The 24,561-nt window shown below is 46.3% G+C and overlaps 1 protein-coding gene across 1 annotated transcript in view; it reads left to right on the top strand.

The window, feature by feature from the left end:
• The window catches only part of LOC122941131 (ATP-binding cassette sub-family C member 2-like), a 252,760-nt gene that overhangs the window by 184,617 nt on the left and 43,582 nt on the right, over positions 1-24,561 (top strand). The window contains exons 13-18 of the mRNA XM_044298157.1: positions 7,181-7,246; positions 7,339-7,476; positions 8,738-8,884; positions 11,266-11,350; positions 23,900-23,966; positions 24,406-24,532. Coding sequence (XP_044154092.1) covers positions 7,181-7,246; positions 7,339-7,476; positions 8,738-8,884; positions 11,266-11,350; positions 23,900-23,966; positions 24,406-24,532 — 630 coding nt within the window. The remainder of the gene's footprint in view (positions 1-7,180; positions 7,247-7,338; positions 7,477-8,737; positions 8,885-11,265; positions 11,351-23,899; positions 23,967-24,405; positions 24,533-24,561) is intronic.

Here is a 24,561-nt window from a genome sequence, read left to right as displayed (position 1 = left end):
GTCACGTAGCGCCGCACGTCACTCTGCTCTGATCAGTGTAGGGAAAGGATGCAGCTGCTGCTGTTAGGGCGAGATTAGGCAGTGATTTACTCTTCCAAAACACTTAATGAAGTGATCGATCTACAGCTGTGAATCATTCAACCTCTGCTATTTAATTGCTCACTGTTTTTAGGCTGCCCAGAGCGTTTTTCTGTCACTTTTTTCTGGGGTGATCGGCGGCCATTTTGTGTCTTGTGGTGCGCCAGCACAAGCTGCCACCAAGTACATTTAACCATCAATAGTGTTTTTTGCTATATCATACATCAGGGGCTTGGCTGTGCTTGCTATTTTATTGAGGGGTGAAATACAATTGCCAAAATAGCAGTACCCTAAATCTGGTGTTTCAGCTGTGGCCAGCCAATTGTAATACTGTCTGATGTCTGGCAAAGGATATATTTTTTTCTGGGTTGAAATACAATTCCCAAATTAGCAATTCCCTAAATCATTGTTTTCTGCTGTATCAGGCCAAGTTTAAATCTATCCATAAAAGGGTATATTAGATTGAAGGTGCGGATAGTGTCATTCTCAATAACTTCACACGCTACCGTGCATTTCCAAGTCTAATTCTGTCCGTAAACGTATACCTGTCATCCAGCGCCTAAATACTAGGCCTACAATTTATATTCAGCTAAATCTGTGGTTACTGCTGTGCCTGTATTAGTGTAATACGGTACCTAAATAGATAGCCAGATAGTGTTAGGTGCCTGTAAAAAAAGGCCTGAATTTGAATTCAATGCATTAGGCCAAATAATTTTTTTCTTATTGTTGTAACGGTAGCAATGAGTAAAACATCTAGTAAGGGACGCGGACGCGGACATGGTTGTGGTGGTGTTAGTGGACTCTCTGGTGCTGGGAGAGGATGTGGCCGTTCTGCCACATCCACACACGTCCTAGTGTACCAACTACCTCAGGTCCCAGTAGACGCCAGAATTTACAGCGATATTTGGTGGGGCCCAATGCCATTCTAAGGATGGTAAGGCCTGAGCAGGTACAGGCATTAGTCAATTGGGTGGCCGACAGTGGATCCAGCACGTTCACATTATCTCCCACCCAGTCTTCTGCAGAAAGCGCACAGATGGCGTCTGAAAACCAAGCCCATCAGTCTGTCACATCACCCCCATGCATACCAGGGAAACTGTCTGAGCCTCCAATTATGCAACAGTCTCTTATGCTGTTTGAAGACTCTGCTGGCAGGGTTTCCCAAAGGCATCCACCTAGCCCTTCCCCAGCGGTGGAAGACATAGAATGCACTGACGCACAACCACTTATGTTTCCTGATGATGAGGACATGGGAATACCACCTCAGCACGTCTCTGATGAAACACAGGTGCCAACTGCTGCGTCTTTCTACAGTGTGCAGACTGAACAGGATGTCAGGGAGGAAGACTGGGTGGAAGACGATTCAGGGGACGATGAGGTCCTAGACCCCACATGGAATGAAGGTCGTGCCACTGACTTTCAGAGTTTGGAGGAAGAGGCAGTGGTGAGACCGAGCCAACAGCGTAGCAAAAGAGGGAGCAGTGGGCAAAAGCAGAACACCCGCCGCCAAGAGACTTCGCCTGCTACTGGCCACCGCCATCTGGGACCGAGCACCCCAAAGGCAGCTTCAAGGAGTTCCCTGGTGTGGCAGTTCTACAAACAATGTGCTGATGACAAGACCCAAGTGGTTTGCACGCTGTGCCAGCAAAGCCTGAAGCTAGGCATTAACGTTCTGAACCTTAGCACAACCTGCATGACCAGGCACCTGCATGCAAAGCATGAACTGCAGTGGAGTAAACACCTTAAAAACAAGGAACTCACTCAGGCTCCCCCTGCTACCTCTTCTGCTGCTGCCGCCTCGGCCTCTTCCTCCGCCTCTGGAGGAACGTTGGCACCTGCCGCCCAGCAAACAGAGGATGTACCACCAGCATCACCACCTCCATCATCAAGCATCTCCACCATGTCACACGGCAGCGTTCAGCTCTCAGTCTCACAAACATTTGAGAGAAAGCGTAAATTCCCACCTAGCCACCCTCGATCCCTGGCCCTGAATGCCAGCATTTCTAAACTACTGGCCTATGAAATGCTGTCATTCAGGCTGGTGGACACAGACAGCTTCAAACAGCTCATGTCGCTTGCTGTCCCACAGCATGTTCTTCCCAGCCGCCACTACTTCTCCAAGAGAGCCGTGCCTTCCCTGCACAATCAAGTATCCTATAAAATCAAGTGTGCACTGCGCAACGCCATCTGTGGCAAGGGCCACCTAACTACAGATAGGTGGACCAGTAAGCACGGCAAGGGACGCTATATCTCCCTAACTGCACACTGGGTAAATGTAGTGGCAGCTGGGCCCCAGGCGGAGAGCTGTTTGGCGCACGTCCTTCCGCCGCCAAGGACCGCAGGGCAACATTCTTTGCCTCCTGTAGCCTCCTCCTCCTACTCGGCTTTCTCCTCCTCTTCTTCCACCTGCTCATCCAGTCAGCCACACACCTTCACCACCAACTTTAGCACAGCCCGGGGTAAACGTCAGCAGGCCATTCTGAAACTCATATGTTTAGGGGACAGGCCCCACACCGCACAGGAGTTGTGGCGGGGTATTGAACAACAGACCGACAAGTGGTTGCTGCCGGTGAGCCTCAAGCCCGGCCTGGTGGTGTGCGATAATGGGTGAAATCTCGTTGCAGCTCTGGGACTAGCCGGTTTGACGCACATCCCTTGCTTGGCGCATGTGCTGAATTTGGTGGTGCAGAAGTTCATTCACAACTACCCCGACATGTCAGAGCTGCTGCATAAAGTGCGGTCCGTCTGTGCGCGCTTCCGGCGTTCACATCCTGCCGCTGCTCGCCTGTCTGCGCTACAGCGTAACTTCGGCCTTCCCGCTCACCGCCTCATATGCGACGTGCCCACCAAGTGGAACTCCACCTTGCACATGCTGGACAGACTGTGCGAGCAGCAGCAGGCCATAGTGGAGTTTCAGCTGCAGCACGCACGGGTCAGTCGCACTACGGAACAGCACCACTTCACCACCAATGACTGGGCCTCCATGCGAGACCTGTGTGCCCTGTTGCGCTGTTTCGAGTACTCCACCAACATGGCCAGTGGCGATGACGCCGTTATCAGCGTTACAATACCACTTCTATGTCTCCTTGAGAAAATACTTAGGGCGATGATGGAAGAGGAGGTGGCCCAGGAGGAGGAGGAGGAGAGGAGGAAGAGGGGTCATTTTTTGCACTTTCAGGCCAGTCTCTTCGAAGTGACTCAGAGGGAGGTTTTTTGCAACAGCAGAGGCCAGGTACAAATGTGGCCAGCCAGGGCCCACTGCTGGAGGACGAGGAGGACGGGGATGAGGAGGAGGTGGAGGAGGATGAGGATGAAGCATGTTCACAGCCGGGTGGCACCCAACGCAGCTCGGGCCCATCACTGGTGCGTGGCTGGGGGGAAACGCAGGACGATGACGATACGCCTCCGACAGAGGACAGCTTGTCCTTACCTCTGGGCAGCCTGGCACACAATAGCGACTACATGCTGCAGTGCCTGCGCAATGACAGCAGAGTTGCCCACATTTTAACGTGTGCGGACTACTGGGTTGCCACCCTGCTGGATCCCCGGTACAAAGACAATGTGCCCACCCTAATTCCTGCTCTGGAGCGTGATAGGAAAATGCGCGAGTACAAGCGCACGTTGGTAGACGCGCTACTGAGAGCATTCCCAAATGTCACAGGGGAACAAGTGGAAGCCCAACGCGAAGGCAGAGGAGGAGCAAGAGGTCGCCAACGCAGCTGTGTCATGGCCAGCTCCTCTGAGGGCAGGGTTAGCATGGCAGAGATGTGGAAAAGTTTTGTCACCACGCCACAGCTAACTGCACCACCACCTGATACGGAACGTGTTAGCAGGAGGCAACATTTCACTAACACGGTTGAACAGTATGTGTGCACACCCCTCCACGTACTGACTGATGGTTCGGCCCCATTCAACTTCTGGGTCTCCAAATTGTCCACGTGGCCAGAGCTAGCCTTTTATGCCTTGGAGGTGCTGGCCTGCCCGGCGGCCAGCGTTTTGTCTGAACGTGTATTCAGCACGGCAGGGGGCATCATTACAGACAAACGCAGCCGCCTGTCTACAGCCAATGTGGACAAGCTGACGTTCATAAAAATGAGCCAGGCATGGATCCCACAGGACCTGTCCATCCCTTGTGCAGATTAGACATTTATAACTACCTCCCCTTAACCATATATTATTGTACTCCAGGGCACTTCCTCATTCAATCCTTTTTTTATTTTCATTTTACCATTATATTGCGAGGCTACCCAAAGTTGAATGAACCTCTCCTCTGTCTGGGTGCCGGGGCATAAAAATATCTGACAGTGGCCTATTCCAGTGTTGGGTGACGTGAAGCATGATTCACTGCTATGACATGAAGCCTGAATCTCTGCTATGGGACCTCTCTCCTCTGTCTGGGTGCCGGGGCCTAAATATCTGACAATGGCCTGTTCCAGTGGTGGGTGACAGGAAGCCTGATTCTCTGCTATAGGACCTCTCTCCAATTGATATTGGTTAATTTTTCTTTATTTAATTTTTATTTTAGTACTATTATGAGACGCACAGGAGTGGGTGAAGTCACGGAGGGAGGTGCTCACAGTAAAAAGGATTCGCCCTTCCTTTGCGAGTAAAACAATATAAAATAGTATACTGGGCACTCTCACTATAGGTAGAACCGTAAATAGAATGGCAGATATCTTAATGATTAATTTTATAAATTTATTGGTATCTTGCCGTTAATAATAAAATACAGTAAATATACAATATACTGAGCTGTTTAAAAGTCAATAGGATACATTGGTATAAAATACAATATACTACAAATATCTAAAAGTGAATAGATAATAATACAGGATAAATATTTCAGGAAATTGATAATATGCGGCTAGAATAGCATCTAAAGGTATATCCTAAAAAAGGGTTTGTTGCTGGCCAAGGAAATAATGATGGAACAAAGTCTCCAGATAGTCCAAAGTCTAATAATAAAATGTAAAGCAATGTTAGGCTACAGTGAGAGTGTATGCGGCGTCCCGCTTTTACTCACTGTTCGGTAATTACTGGTGTAGATTTCACTGCGATCACAAGATGAAAATATGTTCGTTCTCTGGCTCTGAGAGATTCGAGCTTCCAATAAATCCAATGAATCAGCGTGGCAGGTCCTCCTTAAAGATGTTCCGGCTTCTTAGCGTTAACCTGGAGAAATTTATTCTCAATGCTAGGTGCAGTAAGAGTTCATGTAGAAATTAGCTGGGGGTCTTGGATCAAACGCGTTTCGGGGCTTCAACGTGAAGCCCCGAAACGCTTCACGTTGAAGCCCCGAAACGCGTTTGATCCAAGACCCCCAGCTAATTTCTACATGAACTCTTACTGCACCTAGCATTGAGAATAAATTTCTCCAGGTTAACGCTAAGAAGCCGGAACATCTTTAAGGAGGACCTGCCACGCTGATTCATTGGATTTATTGGAAGCTCGAATCTCTCAGAGCCAGAGAACGAACATATTTTCATCTTGTGATCGCAGTGAAATCTACACCAGTAATTACCGAACAGTGAGTAAAAGCGGGACGCCGCATACACTCTCACTGTAGCCTAACATTGCTTTACATTTTATTATTAGACTTTGGACTATCTGGAGACTTTGTTCCATCATTATTTCCTTGGCCAGCAACAAACCCTTTTTTAGGATATACCATTAGATGCTATTCTAGCCGCATATTATCAATTTCCTGAAATATTTATTCTGTATTATTATCTATTCACTTTTAGATATTTGTAGTATATTGTATTTTATACCAATGTATCCTATTGACTTTTAAACAGCTCAGTATATTGTATATTTACTGTATTTTATTATTAACGGCAAGATACCAATAAATTATAAAATTAATCTTATAAAATTAATCATTAAGATATCTGCCATTCTATTTACGGTTCTACCTATAGTGAGAGTGCCCAGTATACTATTTTATATAATTTTTATTTTTATTCATTTCCCTATCCACATTTGTTTGCAGAGGATTTACCTACATTTTGTTTTACAGCCTTTTTAGTGCCCAAAAGTTCGGGTCCCCATTGACTTTAATGGGGTTCGGGGCGAAGTTCGGGTCGAGTTCGGATCCCGAACCCGAACATTTCCGGGAAGTTAGGCCGAACTTCTCGAACCCGAACATCCAGGTGTTCGCTCAACTCTAGTTATGAGTACAAGGCTGTGTGAGGGCTAATTTTTTTGCAGGACGATCTATTCTTTTCAGTGATCCCATTTTGAAGTGTGTGCGACTTTTTGATCACTTTTTATAAAAAATATATTAATGGGTAGTTGAAATGACAGAAAATGGCAAATTGGCAGTTTTTATTTTTTTTTCCATTACGCCATTTGCCGTATGCCATTAATATTGTTATATTTTAATTGTATGGGCATTTTCGCACACAGCGATGCCCATGTTTGTTTTTTTATTGGTTAAGTATTTTTATTTTGAGGAAAGGGGGGTGATTTGAACTTTTTTTTTTTTTATATTTGTAAAAACCTTTTTTTACTTTTTTTTTTTCTTACTCTTTTTAAGTCACCTTGAGTGACAATAACTGGCAATAATTAGATTGCCCATTGTGTTTATTGATGGCTAAATAGCCATCATTGAACATTTCATTTGCAATATAACAATGCAATGCTGCCACCAAGTGGCCTATATTGGTATATTCCTGAAATAGACACCGAAGCCTGCTTGAGGCCGGGGAACTCTGTTACCAGAGCGGAACACGCGACTTCCGCTTCCGGACTGATCAGATGCCGTGGTCACATTTGACCACGCGCATCTGAAGGGTAAAATGTATGCGATCAGCCTTATGGATGATCGCATACGTGTGCCGCGGGTCTCTGCTATTTTAAATAGCAGAAACCCTGCAAGCGGGCACCATGTTTAAAGACCGGACTTCCACCGTACATATATACGCCGGCGGTCCTTCAGGGGCTAAGGAGCAGGACACACATCTAAAAGTAGGCGATAATGACCTAGAGGGAGGGCGAGGCCCTCACCTGTTCTTGCATGGGGGAGGGGACCACTATTCGGTTCTATGGCTGCCTCTATGGCACATACACATAAAGTCCAATCTACTCTTGTGTTCTTCAGATGAAAAACATGAAAAACAAAGATAAACGGCTGAAAATAATGAATGAAATCCTGAACGGCATAAAGGTGAGGGTTGTTATTACGCGGCTTGTCATGTATTTAGCTGTTTTATGAATGTTTGCCGCCATATTTACTCTACGTCATGTGTTTTGTTCTAGGTCTTGAAGTTGTACGCCTGGGAGCCTTCATTTGAGAAACAGGTGCAGGAAATTCGTGAGAAGGAGCTGAAGTACATGTTACACTTCGCCTATCTATTCTCCGTCTCCTTGTTCATATTCGCCTGTGCCCCGTTTTTGGTAAGAATCCGTTAATCCCCTGTCACATATCTTATGTTATAGTCACATAGGGTCCCATTTATCAGAACTGTCTAATAGGAAAACTGTCTTAGTTGCCCATAGCAACCAATCAGAGCTCACCTTTCCTATCTTAGTGTTCTGAAAAAAATCAAAGGTGAGCCCTGATTGGTTGCTATGAGCAACTAAGACACAAGATATAATATTCTATCAGAGAGGTTGCTGTAAATATGGGAAAAAGACAAATAGTAGTGTATGGTACAATGACCAACCCATAAATGCAGACCTGAAAAAGGCACGCCGAAACGCGCGTTGGGGTAGCGCCATCCTGGTTTTCTGTTCACAACTGGTCCCATATCGGTGAGTGCTTGATCATAGGTTCCCAGCCATGGCTATGTGTTGCCAACGCTTAGTCATTTTCGCCTGGTCCATTATTGTTGATCTTTTGGTACATTGCTTATACTCCGCATGATTCATGTTTTTTGTACCATTTATTATGCACCATAGCCATGGCCGTTTGACCATTTTCTGATCTCCACTCACCGTTCACTATTTATTTTTCAGGTCTGCATTTATGGGTTGGTCATTGTACCATACACTACTATTTGTCTTTTTCCCATATTTACAGCAACCTCTCTGATAGAATATTATATCTTGTGACCAGTGTGTCCATCCAGGATGGCGCTCGTTTTCTTTTCCTCTGCTCCCTTACCCTGTCCTTGGCATTTATTATATGTGTGTTTTTTATCATGTATTTAATAAAAACGTATATATTTTTCTAAATTAATGGTACTCTAAGCTCTTTTCTTCTGTTTTCTGCCGTCATGCTCGGAGCTTGTACCGAGTTATTTACTTTCGGGTGTCCCCCTATACTTATTCATTATACGGGCATTGTCCTTGCTATATATGCTGGGGGACTTCTGGGGTCACTTTCTTCTATTTCTGAGCAACTAAGACAGTCTTCCTATTAGACAGATCTAAATGAGGCCCATAATCTTTTCTTTCATTGTCGGTAACTTGACAAATAAAATGTTATCTGACAGGTTGCTATGGACAACTGTGTCATTTCCCACGTAGGCCTCTTTCAAGTTACAGGCTTGTCCCCCATAGCAACCAATCACAGTACAGCTTTTATTTTACCAGGGCAGTTTAAGAAATGAAAGCTGATCTTTGATTGGTTGCTGTGCGCAACAAAGACAGTCTTCATTTTACACAGTTTTGAGAAATCTGTCTAAACTACTATGATGCTGTTTCTTTTTTGCAGGTGTCGATGGCCAGTTTTGCTGTTTATGTCGTGGTTGATCAAAACAATGTGCTGAATGCAAAGAGAGCCTTCACATCCATCTCCCTGTTTAATATCCTCCGGCCCCCCCTCTCCATGTTGCCTATGCTTATAGCTAGAATAGTGCAGGTAAGTAAAAGAGCTTCTATATATATCTATCGTTTTAGGTCTTATTCACACAAATATAATGTACATATGTGTGGACGCAGGCTGCACACGGACCCATAGTGGTGCCATCCATACCTCCTTACGAGGGTCCTTGCGTAGAGATTCAGGGCGTGCACTATTCTGCTCCATTTCTCATGGTCCTGGAAACCATTAGGTGTCGGGTTTGTGTCCTACATTTGTAACACCCCAGAGTGGTGTTACCACTTCTGCACCTTGCTACTGTCTTTATTGGTCTAACCTCATGTCATCTTATGCATTTATTACAGGTCCTCCACACTGTGCATTTCTAATGTTATGTAACTGTTTATAGCATGTAATGTGCCTGGTTCACCAGCAGGTGGTGGCAAACATGGCAGAGCTATACTTAGAAAGGCCCCTTTCACACGGGCGAGTTTTACGTGCGGGTGCGATGAACGCATTGCACCCGCACTGAATCCTGACCCATTCATTTCTATGGGGCTGTGCACATGAGCGGTGATTTTCACGCATCACTTATGCGTTGAGTGAAAATCGCAGCATGCTCTATATTGTCCAATTTTCACGCGACGCAGGCCCCATAGAAGTGAATGGGAAGCGTGAAAATCGCATAGCATCCGCAAGCAAGTACGGATGCGGTGCTATTTTTACGCACGGTTGCTAGGAGACGATCGTGATGGAGACCCGATCATTATTATTTTCCCTTATAACATGGTTATAAGGGAAATAATAGCATTCTGAATACAGAATGCATAGTAAAACAGCGCTAGAGGGGTTAAAAAAATAAAATAAAAATTTAACTCACCTTAGTCCACTTGATCGCGAAGCCGGCATCTCCTTGTGTCTCCTCTGCTGATGAACAGGACCTGGGGTGAGCTGCTGCATTAAATAGAGGTTAAGGACCTTTGATGACGTCACTCCGGTCATCACATGGTCTTTTACCATAGTGAATCACCATGGTAAAAGATCATGTGACGTACCATGTGATGACCGGAGTGACGTCATCAAAGGTCTTTAACCTCTATTTAATGCAGCAGCTCACCCCAGGTCCTGTTCAGCAGCAGAGGAGACACAAGGAGATGCCGGCTTTGCGATCAAGTGGACTAAGGTGAGTTACTTTATTTTTATTTTTTTAACCCCTCTAGCGCTGTTTTACTATGCATTCTGTATTCAGAATGCTATTATTTTCCCTTATTACCATGTTATAAGGGAAAATAATACAATCTTCAGAACATCAATCCCAAGCCCGAACTTCTGTGAAGAAGTTCGGGTTTGGGTACCAAACATGCGCAATTTTTCTCACGCGAGTGCAACGCATGACAATGTTTTGCACTCGCGCAGAAAAATCGCGCATTTTCCCGCAACGCACCCGCCTCTTACCCGGGCAAAAAAAACTGACGCCCGTGTGAAAGAGGCCATAGAGTGGAACTTTCCATTCCATTCTAGCCCCCCTCTGTAGGGGAGTGGGCTAGACATACTTCCTGCAGGAAGGGTGGGGCAGAAGTTATAGTTAGTCTAGCTAACCACTTGCTAGGGGAAAGGTGTGCAGGGGCACGTCTCTGCTGGACATGCCCACCCTAAGCTTTGCTGGCCATGGAGGCCAAAGCTTGAAGCCTCAGGAGCCAGGAAGAAAGTTCCCTGGCATAACCTAGAGTCAGACTACAAAGTGAAGTGCAGCATACAGAAGAAGCTGAGTTATACAGCCAGCCTGTCAGTACAGCAGAGTCAGAGAGAAATAGATATAGCAGAGTGGAGTTTGCTTGCCAGTTTCATGCTAAAGCCTGCCGGAACCAAGACAAGGCCTGTAAACCGTTTTGGAGAAACGGTTATTCAAGTAAAGCTGCCATTGAACTTCATCTCAAGGTCTGGACTCAAGTTACTCTTTTATCCCTCAATTTTTCCCCCTATTTGTTGGTCCACCCGTATCCAGGTAGGAAGGAGCACCGTGACACGGATAAAGAGACCTTTTAGGCTGCCCTATACCACTCAGTATTTCCTACACCTGGGACGTGCGCGTTATATAGAGGGCCCTAGGGAGAGGCGCCCGTTGCACATTGACATAGAGACCTATTGTCGTATTGAAAATGCACCTATGTGTTGCGGCCGCAACATGGATGCCAGACGTCTGACAGAGGTGCTTTGTGCAGAATACATGCATGACCAGGTTGGGGAAGACCGTAAAAGATATTTCTGAATCCTCTGCACAACTTGTCTATACTGAGGGGCTAGGGGCACCCCCTGGGCAGGGGCTCTTCGGCACTGCTCAAATGGTCAGTTTTTAACTTTACTAAGAATGTAACTATAGTTGTACTGTGTGTAACCACGGTGTATATACCGGTCTTCTAATGACTCTTTCCAATTTCCAGACAAACGTATCCTGTGCCCGCCTGGAGAAATACTTGGGAGGGGATGACTTGGATAACTCTGCCATAAGCAATGATCCCACTGATGGTAAGAAGTAAACATCAATGTCTCATCCATAATCATACATTTAGAGCATAAAGTGGTAGCCCAGTTGTTGGAAATCCTGATTTATCAATGTGTTCTACTCCGGTCTTCATATGCCCTTCACCACCAGAGGATGCATTCATGACAACATGCAGTCCGTGTGCCTGATTGAAATCTATGCCAGCTCGTAGCTGGCGTAGATTTCAGTCATTGTTTATGTCAGTTTCCAACATAAATGATAATAAATATGCTGAGGCTGATGGCCCCACCTATTTACTACCTTCACCATGCCTCCTATTTGGAAACTGACGAGGGCAGCATAAAAACTCTAATTGTGACTAAATTTAGTTGCAGACCCCAAGTGTTTTCCGACAAAAAAAAATGGGAGTAAGGGGGGAGATAAATCTCCTCCTCCTAAATTCCCACTACATTGGTCTTATGAATTGCCAGTAGATGTGTCACGGTGGGGAGTGGGGGAAACTCTCCACCGTACAATAAGGTGGGTAAACGGGGCAGCAACTAGGCCGGGAAACAGGGAAAAGGGAGTTGGTAACCAACTAAGCATCCCTAAATCCTATCCCTGACCTCCTGACTATATGAGCCGCCCTCGATGGTAGGGGAGCTCATACTCTTAAACCTAGGCCCTATTGACCCTAACGGTCCCTGCAATATGACATCAGAAGGTGGAGACAACAGATTCCTCCACGACACAGAGGAATCGGAGTCTCCAACAGGCTAAGCAACAAAGGGAAGTAAGCAGCCAGCAGTGGACGACACGACAGGTAAGTGTCCAGAGGCAGAAAACACCACTGCCAACAGGACCAACATGGACACTAGAGATGGCCTTGCGGTTCGCCCGGCGGTTGTTTTGCTGCAAACTTTGCTCGTTCGTGATTCGCCGAACATGCAAACATATGGTGATATTCGCACGGGCCATATTTTTTTGCATAGCGCCGAACTTTGAACCATAACACATCCATTAGGTGGGACAGGACAGCCAATTGAGATGTTTAACCACATGGACACACCCCTACCCTATAACAGAAACTGATCTGGCAGCCATTTTACATTATGTGTTTTGCCAGTGTAGGGAGAGGTTGCATTTTGGAGCAGGGACAGTTAGGCCTCATGCACACGACCGTTGTTCTGGTCCGCATCACTTCAATGGGACCGCAAAAGATGCGGACAGCACTCCGTGTGCTGGCCGCATCCGTTGCTCCGTTCCGTAGCCCCACAGAAAAAAATAGAACATGTCCTATTCTTGTCCGTTTTGCAGACAAAAATAGGCATTTCTACAATGGGCAGCCTGTTCTGTTCCGCAAATTGCGCAAAAAACAGAACGATCGTGTGCATGAGGCCTTAGGGACACCAAACGCTAGCTAATAGGGCCTGACAGCAAAGAACTTTGGATTCTGTGGCTGGAGGTGCATTAGGCGGTCACAGAATAAATATGTAACTGTCGGCCAGTACAGGCCCCAAAAATTAGGCAATAGGCATTCAAACATAAAAGGCCTTTCATGCCGCTGTATATACATAAGAGAAGGACCATTCTTTGTTCTGGGTCGCGGCGGATATGTGTGGGCTGGCATGCGTAAATTCAATTACACGTGGTCATCACAGGTGTTAAATTCCTCTGAGATCCATGCCTCATTCATTTTAAAAAATGTGAGGTAGTCCACATTGTCATGAGCTAGGCGGGTGCGCTTATCGGTCACGATATCCCCTGCTGCACTGAACGTCCTTTCGGACAGGACACTCGACGAGGGGCAAGCCAAGAGTTCCATGGCAAATTGTGCCAGCTAAGGCCACAGGTCAAGCCTGCACACCCAGTAGTCAAGAGGTTCCTCGCTTCTCAGAGCATCCACATCGGCCGTTAACCCGATATAGTAGGACACCTGTCGGTCTAGGCGTTCCCTGAGGCTGGATCTGTAGTGCGGCTGTCGATGGGTTGGCTGCAAGAATGATCTCATATCCAAAGTGACCAACACATCTTCAAACCGCCCTCCTTTTGCAGTCGCGGTAGGATTGGTACCTGCACCTGTTTCGCTGTGGTTGGAAATTCCTCTGCTAGTGCCCGCAACAGCAGAATGCAGCATCTCTCGCAACAAGACATGGAAATGCTGTATTCTGACAGCCCTCTGTGATGCTGGTAACATGTCCACCATTTTGTGTTTGTACCGGGGTTCTAAGTACGTTGCCACCCAGTACAGGTCCTTGACCTTTATGCTTTTTATATGGGGGTCCCTCTTTAAACACTGGAGAATGAAGGACCCCATTTACACTAAATTGGAAGCGGTGGAGCGCCCTGGCTCCTGCTCATCACCCAGGAGAATGTCGTCCTCAGTCTCCTCCCCCCAGCCACGGACAACACCAGGGATCCCCGAAAAGTTTAAAGCCTGCTCTTCTTGCTTCTCCTCCTCCCCCCAGCCACCATCCTCCGCTGACTTGTCTCAGATGGAGTAGCCCCCCCTGGGAATTCATTCAGCATAGCGACTTCCTCATCTTCCAGCTCCTGCTACTCGATGGCTTGATCAATGACACAACGCAATGCACGCTCCAGAAAGAAGGTGTAAGATACAATGTTACTGATGGCGCCCTGGCTGCGACTGACCAGTTTGGTGATCTCATCAAATGGCCGCAGAAGTCTGCATGCGTCGCGCATGAGCAGCTCTGGCGCGGTGAAAAAAAAAAAAAGTTCCCCAGAACCTGTCCTGCCGCAGAGTTCTTACAGGTAGTCGTAAACAGCATGTTTCTGCTGGAGCAGCCTATCAAGCATATACAAGGTGGAGTTCCAGCACATCGGGCAGTCACAAATCAGACGTCTGGCGAGCAAGTGGTGTCGCCGCTGAACGTCTGCAAGGCGAGCCATGGCTGTGTAAGATCTTCTAAAATGGCCAGAGATTTTCCTGGCCTGCCGCAAGACGTCCTGGGCTCTGGGGTATTTGGCAACGAATCGTTGCACGACTAAGTTCAGGACGTGTGCCATGCACGGCATATGTGTCATTTTGCCCTGTTTCAGCGCGCTCAGAAGATTGGCACCATTGTCGCACACCACTTTACCAACTGTCAAATTGAGCGTGGTTAGCCACCAATCGGCCTGTGACAGCAGAGCTGAAAAGAGTGCAGGACCAGTGTGGCTCTTGGCTTCCATGGCACAACAGCCACAGCACAGCATGGCAACGTGTCACCTGGCACGTCGAATAGGTTCTGGGGAGCTGAAGGGGTGCAGCAGAAGAGGCGGTAGCAGTGGAAAAGGAGGAGTCAGCCAAGGAGGAGACGGAGGATGGAGTAGGACGAGGAGGAGAAGAGGCAATCCTGCATGCAATCCGTGGCGGTAACACCAAATCCAAACGGGTGCCACGGGTTGCATGCTTGACAGCCGTCAGAAGGTCCACCCAGTGGGCAGTAAAAGTTATGTACCTTCCCTGCCCGTGTTTGCTAGACCACGTGTCTGTGGTCAGATGTACAGTATCTTGGTGCCGACACTTATAGCTCCGGGATGCCCTTCTGGGAGAAATATTTCCTTCCGGGGACCTTCCATTGCGTTGTGCCAATGGCCACAGATTTTCTAAAGGCCTCTGAGTCCACCAGTTTAAAGCCGGCAGTCAGCCATTGGGCAAGAGGGTTATCCAGCATCATCATCTTTTTGCGCTCGAACATTTGGGCCACGGAAGCCTGCCTTTTGCCAGATGAACGCGACGACAGCACAGTGGAAAGTGGAGTGGAGGACAAATGGGAGGTGAGAGGAGAAGGAGAAGAGGCAGGACTTGGAGCGCCAGGAGTGTGGCTTTGTGGGTTCTGACAGTGTTGCTCCCACTGGGCTCTGTGATGGGAGGCCAGGTGCCTTTTTAAGGCGGTCATCCCTAAGTGAGTGTTGGGCTTACCACGACTTATACGTTGACAACACAGGCTGCAGATGGCAACACTATTGTCAGCAGCGGACGTGTTAAAAAAGCCCACGCTGCAGAACCATGTGCAGGTGTCCTGGGAGCGCAGGATGTGACCGTGCATGGTGGATGGCTCATTTCAGATACATTTGCAGTCTGCTTTTTACCTCCTGTGCACTGCAAGTTCTGCCTGCTTCTCCTCCTTCTCCTCCCTTTCTGCTGCTCCGTGTCTCCCTCTATACTCCCCTCCCCTTCCTCTCTTGTGGGCACCCACGTGACATCCATCGACACGTCATCATCGTCACCTTCACCACCACTGACATGAAAGATCTCAGAGTAGGCAGCAATAGCGGGGACTACCCTCCTTGGGCTGATCTGGGTACTGTCGTCAGACTGCTGGGTGGAGACTGTTGATACCTCCTTTTCCTGATCCAATGCCAAGAATGGCTGCGCATCAATAAGGTCTTGGTATGGATGGGAAAATAATTCCTATGACTCGAGCGGAGGGGATATGGTGGTGGTGTCTTTGGGGGTGCACACAGTAGAGAGTGAAGGGGGTGCAGATAGAGAGGATGAGGATGGTGCAGAAGCGGAAGGCTGGTGCATTTTTTTTCGTAATCGCATGCACCTTCTGCAACTTCCCACTTAGGCTCTGGCCTGGTGCACCTGCCTGACCCCTACCACCCCTGCAGAATGGCCTGCCTCTTCCTCTGCCTTGTCATTTTCAAAATGACACTGTGACAAAGTCCCTATAGAAGAGTATTATTTGTGGAAGAAGGTATATCAAACCCCTGCCTCAATCAGTTTTATTGGCGGCAACTGGTATATCACACCAGTTGAAATTATTTGTTCCAATAGCGTCTGTCACTCTGTGTAGCTGCGGCAATGCAGCAGAACCGCAAACAAATGCTGCACTACCCAAATGCACTATATAGAAAGTATATTATTGGTATATTACACTCCTGCTTCAATCATTTTTTTTGGGGGGCAACTAGTATATCGCACCAGTTGAAATTATTTGTTCCAATAGCGTTTGTCACTCTGTGTAGCTACGGTAACGCAGCAGAACCGCAAACAAATGCTGCACTACCCAAATGCACTATATAGAAAGTATATCTGAGGTCTAACTAATAGTTATACTTGCTGAATTTGGTCGCAATTTGCAGTATGCAGTTAGCAGTAACTATTTGCAGATTGGTTGAGTATGATCTGGTATGGTTGTATGCAATTTGGATTGCAATATGGAATTTGAATGGTTGCAATTGTGAACTTTGTAGTTTGCATTGGTGGAACTGTAAGTAAACACATATATAACTAGTTCAGTATACAGTTTAAATCACTATATTAACAGTAGGAACATTAGATAAATGTTTTAGATACCTATTTTGGCCTCTTGCTTCCATATACCACAGCTCTTAGTGGAGTGTGTGTCGGTTCAGCTCCTCTCTCTGGTGAATAATGATTCCAACAGCTCCTGCTAGGGGAATTTCCCACACAAGCTGTGTGTGAGGCTGGCTATAATTGGTCAAAACTCTTGCTGTGTGTGAGGCTGGCTGTGATTGGTCAAGACTCCTGCCCAGCAACAACAGTTTAACTCTATGCTTTCTGTTGTGTCTGCTGTGTCATTGAGCTTACCTTACATTAGATAATGAATCTTAAAGGCATATTATCTTATCTGCTTCTATGAACACAAAATATAACTATTACATGACATCCAAACATAAAGTCACTGTGAATAACTCTGCTTTTGTCTGTAACACACAAATATAGGGACTGTATTAAGGTTATTGGCAGGTTTAGCTATATAAACATATAAGCTATATTAGCAACCTAGGACAGGTCTTAGCTGTCCAGCTACAGCAACTGGTATATCACACCAGTAGAAATCATTTGTTCCAATAGCGTTTGTCACTCTTTGTAGCTGCGGTAACGCAGCAGAACCGCAAACAAATGCTGCACTACCCAAATGCACTATATAGAAAGTATATTATAGGTATATCAAACTCCTGACTCAATCAGTTTTTTTGGGGGGATAACTGGTATATCACACCAGTTGAAATTATTTGTTCCAATAGCGTTTGTCACTCTGTGTAGCTGCGGTAACGCAGCGAAACCGTAAACAAATGCTGCACTACCCAAATGCACTATATAGAAAGTATGTTATTGGTATATTACACCCCTGCCTCAATCACTTTTTTGGGGGGGCAACTGGTATATCACACTAGTTGAAATTATTTGTTCCAATAGCGTTTGTCACTCTGTGTAGCTGCGGTAATGCAGCAGAACTGCAAACAAATGCTGCACTACACAAATGCACTATATAAAAAATATATTTTTGGTATATCACACCCCTGCCTCAATCATTTTTTTGGGCGGTCAACTGATATATCACACCACTAGAAATTATTTGTTCCAATAGCATTTGCCCCTCTGTATAGCTGCAGTATCTCTGCAGAAACGCACACAACTGCTGCACAGTACAAATGCACTATCATATACTTTTTATGCTAGAAAGTATATTATAAGTATATCGCACCCTCTGTGTATCACACCTATCGATAGCACACCTATACCAGTCTTAAAAGGACTTTTGTGTCCCTATTAGCTAGCGTTTGGTGTCTCTAACAGTCTGTCCCTGCTCCACACAGCAACCTCTCCCTACATTGGCAAAAGACTGAATGTAAAATGGCGGCCAGATCGTGTTTATTTATAAGGTAGGGGGTGTGTCCATGTGCTGAAACTTCTCAATTGGCTGTCCTGTACCACCTGATGGATGTGTCATGGGTCAAAGTTCTTCACAATGTAAAAGAATATGGCGCCGGTGGACATCGCCATATGACCCACAAGGCCATCGCTAATGCTTATTGTCAAATTTTTGTGGCCTATACTGGCCAACAGTTACATATTTATCCTGTGACCGCCTAATGCACCTCCAGCTACAGAATCCAAAGTTCTTTGCTGTTAGGTAAATGACTATTACCTAATTTTTGGGGCCTGTACTGGCCAACAGTTACATATTTATCCTGTGACCACCTAATGCACCTCCAGCTACAGAATCCAAAATTCTTTGCTGTCAGGTGAATGACTATTGCCTAATTTTTGGGGCCTGTACTGGCCGACAGTTACATTTTTATCTCTAGCCACATAATCACACCCCTGTCTCACTCCTCTGCCTCTCATTATGGTGGCGTATGAACTGCATTCACGATAAGGACCTTTTAATGTCACAGGGTCATGTGACTGTGCCCCCCACCCTGTACTGTGACCCTTACCCTTTACTGTGCCCTCTTACCACACTCTGTGCAGTGCCTCTAGTCATTCCCTGTACTGTGCCCTCTTATACCCTTTTATCCGGTCACAGTAAGGCAGTGTTATCCTGTCACTGTACAGAGGTGTTAAACGGTCAATGTATAGCCGTGGTATCCAATAACTGGATGGCCATAACTGTATCCCTTTCCCTGCCCATGCCATCCTTTTTTAGACCTGGCAGGAGCAGGAAAAATATGCAGATTGCGGTGCTAAGGACCTTTGCACCACAATCTGTGTCAGAAATACGCCTAACATAGACGTATTTCTATATAATAAATGACCACCTAATTGTATTATTATTTACGGGTAGGGCTAATATCTTTATATTATTTAGATTTTAGTGTATTATACTGTGCCCTGTATTTCCCAGTAGAAAATGATCCTTGGGAAACACAGTCCTCATCCCTGACCACCAGGACCAGGTAGTGTTCTGTTTTTGCCATCCATTTAATGCATACCAAAAATGTATGCGTTAACAGATGCCTCAGACTGATGCCGTACATGCATTTTTTTAATGGACTCTGCAGGATACAAAAATGTGAAGTGCTGCACATTTGTATACATCAAACTGATAGGAAATAAAACTTTTCTAGGCTCCAGCAGGGCACATTTTTGAGAGTTTCCCTTTAAGACGCATAAAAATGGCCCCTGATTGAAATACATATTTTTTGTGGGAATTTTTGCCAATGATCCCCCTCTGGTATATCACTGTCCATGTTGTGGGACTATTTGTGTACTTCCAGTAAGTGTTTGCTGGCTGCAAATATGACCTGAAGGTTTTTCAGGTTCGCCTGCCTTTAAAGTGAATGGGACCCCCCGCGAACGCGCTGTTTGCGAATCGTCCTGGCTGATGTTCGTCCATCACTAATGGACACCTACCTGAAACAGCTGAAACAGGAACTCGAGCCATCCACGCCACTACCACTGGACCCTGGTAATGCGCATAGGCCCAAACACACACTCCAGGCAGGACCCAGCACGAACACCAAACACAAACACCAGTAATAACAACCTTGACCACCATGCAGCAAGAACCATGGAGGCACCAGGCCCAGCTGCTTGTAGTCCCCCCTCCAGGGAACTCCAGGGACCCCCTTCCGGAGGTTAGGATATACAAAGGATATGTCTGGCATCCATGCTGACCTGAAACACCAAACAGGCCAGACATGAAACACAAAACCAGACATCATAGCAAACCCCAAACATAAGCCCACACCAAACATACAAGTGAGGTAGGGTAACAGCAACAGACACAAAGGGGTGACATCAGAAGACATCAGGTGACATCTGTGTCCCATAAGGTGGCCCTCAAGGACTTGGCAGATGAAAAAGCACCAGCTCCTCAAGACACTGAAGACAATCTGTCCTCAGGCTCACAACTCAGAACAATAAGAGCCTAGAGGCTACATTCAGCTCCACCTTGCACACACCTTAACCCCATACACACCTGAAAAGGGAAGGGAAACAGCCTTAAAGGGAAAGTGCACGCGCATGTATAACAAACAACACATTGCCACCGGCAACCATCATGCGTGGCAAAAGTGTCACGGCAAACTACCACCAAGCAGTGACAATCCCTCCCATCAAAGCCCTCCCCAAAACATAATAAGGAAAAAAATGTGCAGATTCGGCATCAGCACGTCCCTCAAAACTGCCGCTAGCATGCCAGGACCACCAACTAGGCCTCTGGCAGCCAGCCAACAAGCAGTCAGGAGAAACCTCACTGAACACCACATCCATCTCAGACACAGTTCACACTCTGGGCAGCTGCCAGCAAGCATTCCCCAACCAGCACACAGCCAGTACACCAAAGGAATGCTGCCAGCAGCCAGCCCAAGAGCAAGGAACCACCGAGAACGGACGAGGGGACACACCTACACAAGCAACGGTTCAACAACCATGGCAACACCTGTTACCAAGAACTGTGCCGTTAACAGTAACTCCCCTTTCACCCTCCCTCCAGAGGATAAGCAGGTGCGCCAGAAAACTTCAGACAACACATGCTGAGCCCTCTTCCGAAGGCTAAAAAACAGAGTGGCCTTTATGGGACATGTGGGGAATCCCCCACCGTACAATGTGGGAAAAATAGGGTAGCAGATAGGCCTGGAAGCAGGGAAAAGGGAGCTGGTAACCAACTAAGCATTCCTAAATCCTATCCCTGACCTCCTGACTATATGAGCCGCCCTTGATGGTAGGGGAACTCAAACTCTCGAACCTAGGCCCTACTGACCCTAACGGTTCTTGCAATATGGCGTCAGACGGTGGAGACAACCGATTCCTCCATGACACGGAGGAACCGGAGTCTCCAACAGGCCAAGCAGCAATTGGGAAGAAGTAGCCAGCCGTAGACAACATGACAGGTAAGTGTCCAGAGGCAGAAAACACCACTGCCAACAGGACCAACATGGACACCTACCTGAAACAGCTGAAACAGAATCTTAAGCCGTATGCGCCGCTATCACTGGATCCTGGTAATGCGCATAATCCCAAACACACACTCCAGGCAGGACCTAGCACGAACACCAAACACAAACACCGGTAATAACAACCTGGACCACCATGTGGCAAGAACCATGGTGGCACCAGGCCAAGCTGCTTGTAGTTCCACCTCCGGGGAACTCCAGGGACCCCCTTCTGGAGGTTAGGACATACAAAGGATATGTCATGCTATCATGCTGACCTGAAACACCAAACAGGCCAGACATGAAACACCAAACCAGACATAACAACAAACCCCAAACATAAACCCACACCAAAAATACAACAAGTGAGGTAGGGTAACAGCAACAGACATAAAGGGGTGACATCGGTGTCCCATAAGGTGGCCCTCAAGGACTGGGCAGATGGAAAAGCACCAGCTCCTCAAGACACTAAAGACAATCTGACCTCAGGCTCACAACTCAGAACAATAAGAGCCAAAATGCCACACCCAGCTCCACCTTGCACACACCTTAACCCCATACACACCTGAAATAATAAGGGAAATAGCCTTAAAGGGGAAATGCACAAGCATGCATAACAAACAACACGATGCCACCGGCAACCATCATGCACGGCGAAAGTGTCACGGCAAACTACCACCAAGCCGTGACAAGATGTGACTACTATAGTCCAGCATTTATTTTGCAGCAGGGTTGTACATAGAAATCATAGGGCCCAATAGTAAAACTTAAGCTTGAAGGGGGGTTGGCCCAAGAGCAACATTTATGCCTTCTCACAGAGCATCCAAGCCAAATATCCATGCGTAGACAGCTGTTTCGGTATGGAGACTTATGGGTAATGCTCCATGGGAAAAGAATATGCAAAGATATATCTCTTTAGCGCCACCTTGTGGAAGTGGCTTTCTAGGAGTCAAATTCCGGCTTGGTGCAATGCCTTGAATGCAGCTTAGGCGGTACTCTGCCTGTTACAGTGTGACAGCCGAAACACAAAGCGGAAAGAAAAACATGATTAACAAAACACTGGGTGATACTGTAAGGTACTGTGGTCGGTTTAATATGCATTTTGCAGGTGACAGGTTCCCTTTAAAGAGACCTGCTATGTATAGAGATTTACTGGAAGCTAGTTAAAAAGTCAGATTTTTACTCATATTGAGCCATTTTCACAAGAGATCGTTCTCTTCCTTGGGAAATGCCTCTTTGCATATTCTTTTCCCATAGAGCATTGCTAATAACTTCCATACCATGGAGCACTACCAGTAAGTTTCCTTAGATATCTGGTCTCCTTAAGGAGAACCAGCACTCTGCCTAATCCACAAGTAAAAAAATAAATAAATTCAGAAATATAAACAGGGAGCTTTTACTAAGTTTTGCTATGGGGCCCTGTGATATCTAATGTGCCCCAGAGCTCACTTTACCCTCATTTGTATGTTGGAAAAAGTGGCGCAGATATTTCTGAATACCATATTTTTCAATTTATTTATGGAATAGAATTGGGTTGATAAATAAATTGATAAATCTACTCCAAACAGCTCCAAACCCCCTGCTTCACTTTGTATGGTACATACTAAGACTCTGGTGGCCTGCAGCCACCTCTAGGGGGAGCTCTCTGCATGGATTTGTACAGCTGCTAGTGAAATTAGAGAAAGCTTTAAAAATCTCTATGCTGTGACTCCCCTGAGTGGCAGCTGCAGGAAAATAATGTGACCCTGTGTCGGGAAATAGGAGAAGCTCAGCTTTCTGCCCCCCTCGAACCACAAGCCACATAGCAATTGCATGTGCAATGAGCAGGAACGTGGTACAGTTACGCGGAAGCCAAAATATGCAGTGGGTCCGGATATGTGTATAATAGTCTATAGTTCTTGTTTGTGACGCCAATTGCAGCGTGCGCAGGGTACAGTCTCAGGGCCCTTTAAGATGTTGCAACTCACGTACCAGGTGAGGAATGCCAGAGTGGTATAATGTCTCTGTGTAGCAGTAGTAATAGTGTCAACGGTGTCTCCTACCTGGGTACGGCTGGACTCCTGGATCCTGGCTCACTTGCAATAAATTAGTGTGTTGCTAGTAGGAGTAATTGAGGAACTTGGTAGTAATGAATGAGATCCAGACTTAAAATATAATTCAACTTGTCTTTACTGAAGGCAGCATTAATCCATATGAGTTACAGCAATAGTCTTGGGTCCCAGCAGGTATTGGCAATATATGGCAGGGATCACTGACTCTTCTGCTTCTATCATATGCCTGGAGAATATGTCAGGAATATGTCTTCTGCTCTGTCTATCTTCTGCTGTCTATGGGACTGACTAGCTGAGGAGGGATTTGGCTTCTCCTGGTCTCTGGATAGTTACTCACAGTTAGCTCACAGGGAATGGCTCTTCCTGGAGGGCTGGAGGTGCTGCTTGCTTGTCAACCAGCTGAGGCTGAAGGCTCAAACTGGGAATGGTGATCTTTGGCCTCAGCCGAGACACGATCCTGGGTTGGGATCCCTATTTCTGGGAGCTCCTACTTGCACAACCTTCCCCTAGCCAGGGTGGCTGGCTCACACTAACTATAACTTCCTTCTCCTCCCCATGAGGCAGGATGTGGGAACATTCCACACCTCCTAAAAGAGGGGGGAGATAAACTGGAATGTACTATTCCAGTCTAGATATGCTAAACTGTCTAAGTTGTACATGGAAATTACAGCAAATTACATGTAACAGGCTAGAATATGCACATTTGTGAGGAATATTAAATAAAATCACATTAGATGACAAGGCACATGTTACCAACAAATAGTAGCGGGGAAAAAGAGTTTAGTAACATAACTCTAGGATGTTACACATGTATTGTAGGTACAACAGTTTTCGAGTCTAAGATTTGCTATGTTTTATAGTGTTTTGGTTCATAATGTAAAAGACGTACCGTATCATTCACAGATGCTGCTATCCAGTTTTCTGATGCCTCTTTTACCTGGGAGCCGGGCACATCTCCAGCAGTGAAGAAGTAAGGCGATAATGCATGTTGCCCTGATGTGTATTGCAGCAGAAGCAAAGTAATGGAGGCACTTTTATGTTGCCACAAACCAAAATAATAATAGTAGTAGCAGCATAATAATACAGCACTTGGTACAGAGATAAAAACCCAAGGTAGTAGGTTAGTGACACCTATCGCCTGTATTTCTACATTCATCTACTGATTGCTCTATGTTGGTGGACACCAGGTTCTTGACTTCTAAGTGTAGTCATATCAGCTCAGGTTTCAAGCTTTGCCAAGTGTACAGCTATTTTTTAAGGTGGACAGGTCCTCTATGAGCTATCAATATCTCCTAAGTGGCCCGCTGTAGTAAAAGTAGCTGTTCCCCCTCTAGGCTTAGTATGGGTAAATTTGACAATTTCGTAACATGTCTACACCTCTGATGTTCATATGTGCTATCTTCTTGCAGTGTCAACCTGAATATCAAGGAAGGTAACCTGGTTGCAGTAGTTGGTGGGGTTGGTTCTGGGAAATCGTCACTTGTCTCTGCGATGCTTGGAGAAATGGACCATGTCTATGGACACATCAACATAAAGGTATAATGTGAAAACTGTATTCTGTGAGT

The sequence above is a fragment of the Bufo gargarizans genome, chromosome 6, assembly GCF_014858855.1.
Source record: "Bufo gargarizans isolate SCDJY-AF-19 chromosome 6, ASM1485885v1, whole genome shotgun sequence".
NCBI classification, from domain to species: domain Eukaryota; kingdom Metazoa; phylum Chordata; class Amphibia; order Anura; family Bufonidae; genus Bufo; species Bufo gargarizans.
Note: the sequence above shows the minus strand (reverse complement) of the source record. Positions and strands in the feature narration are given on the sequence as shown.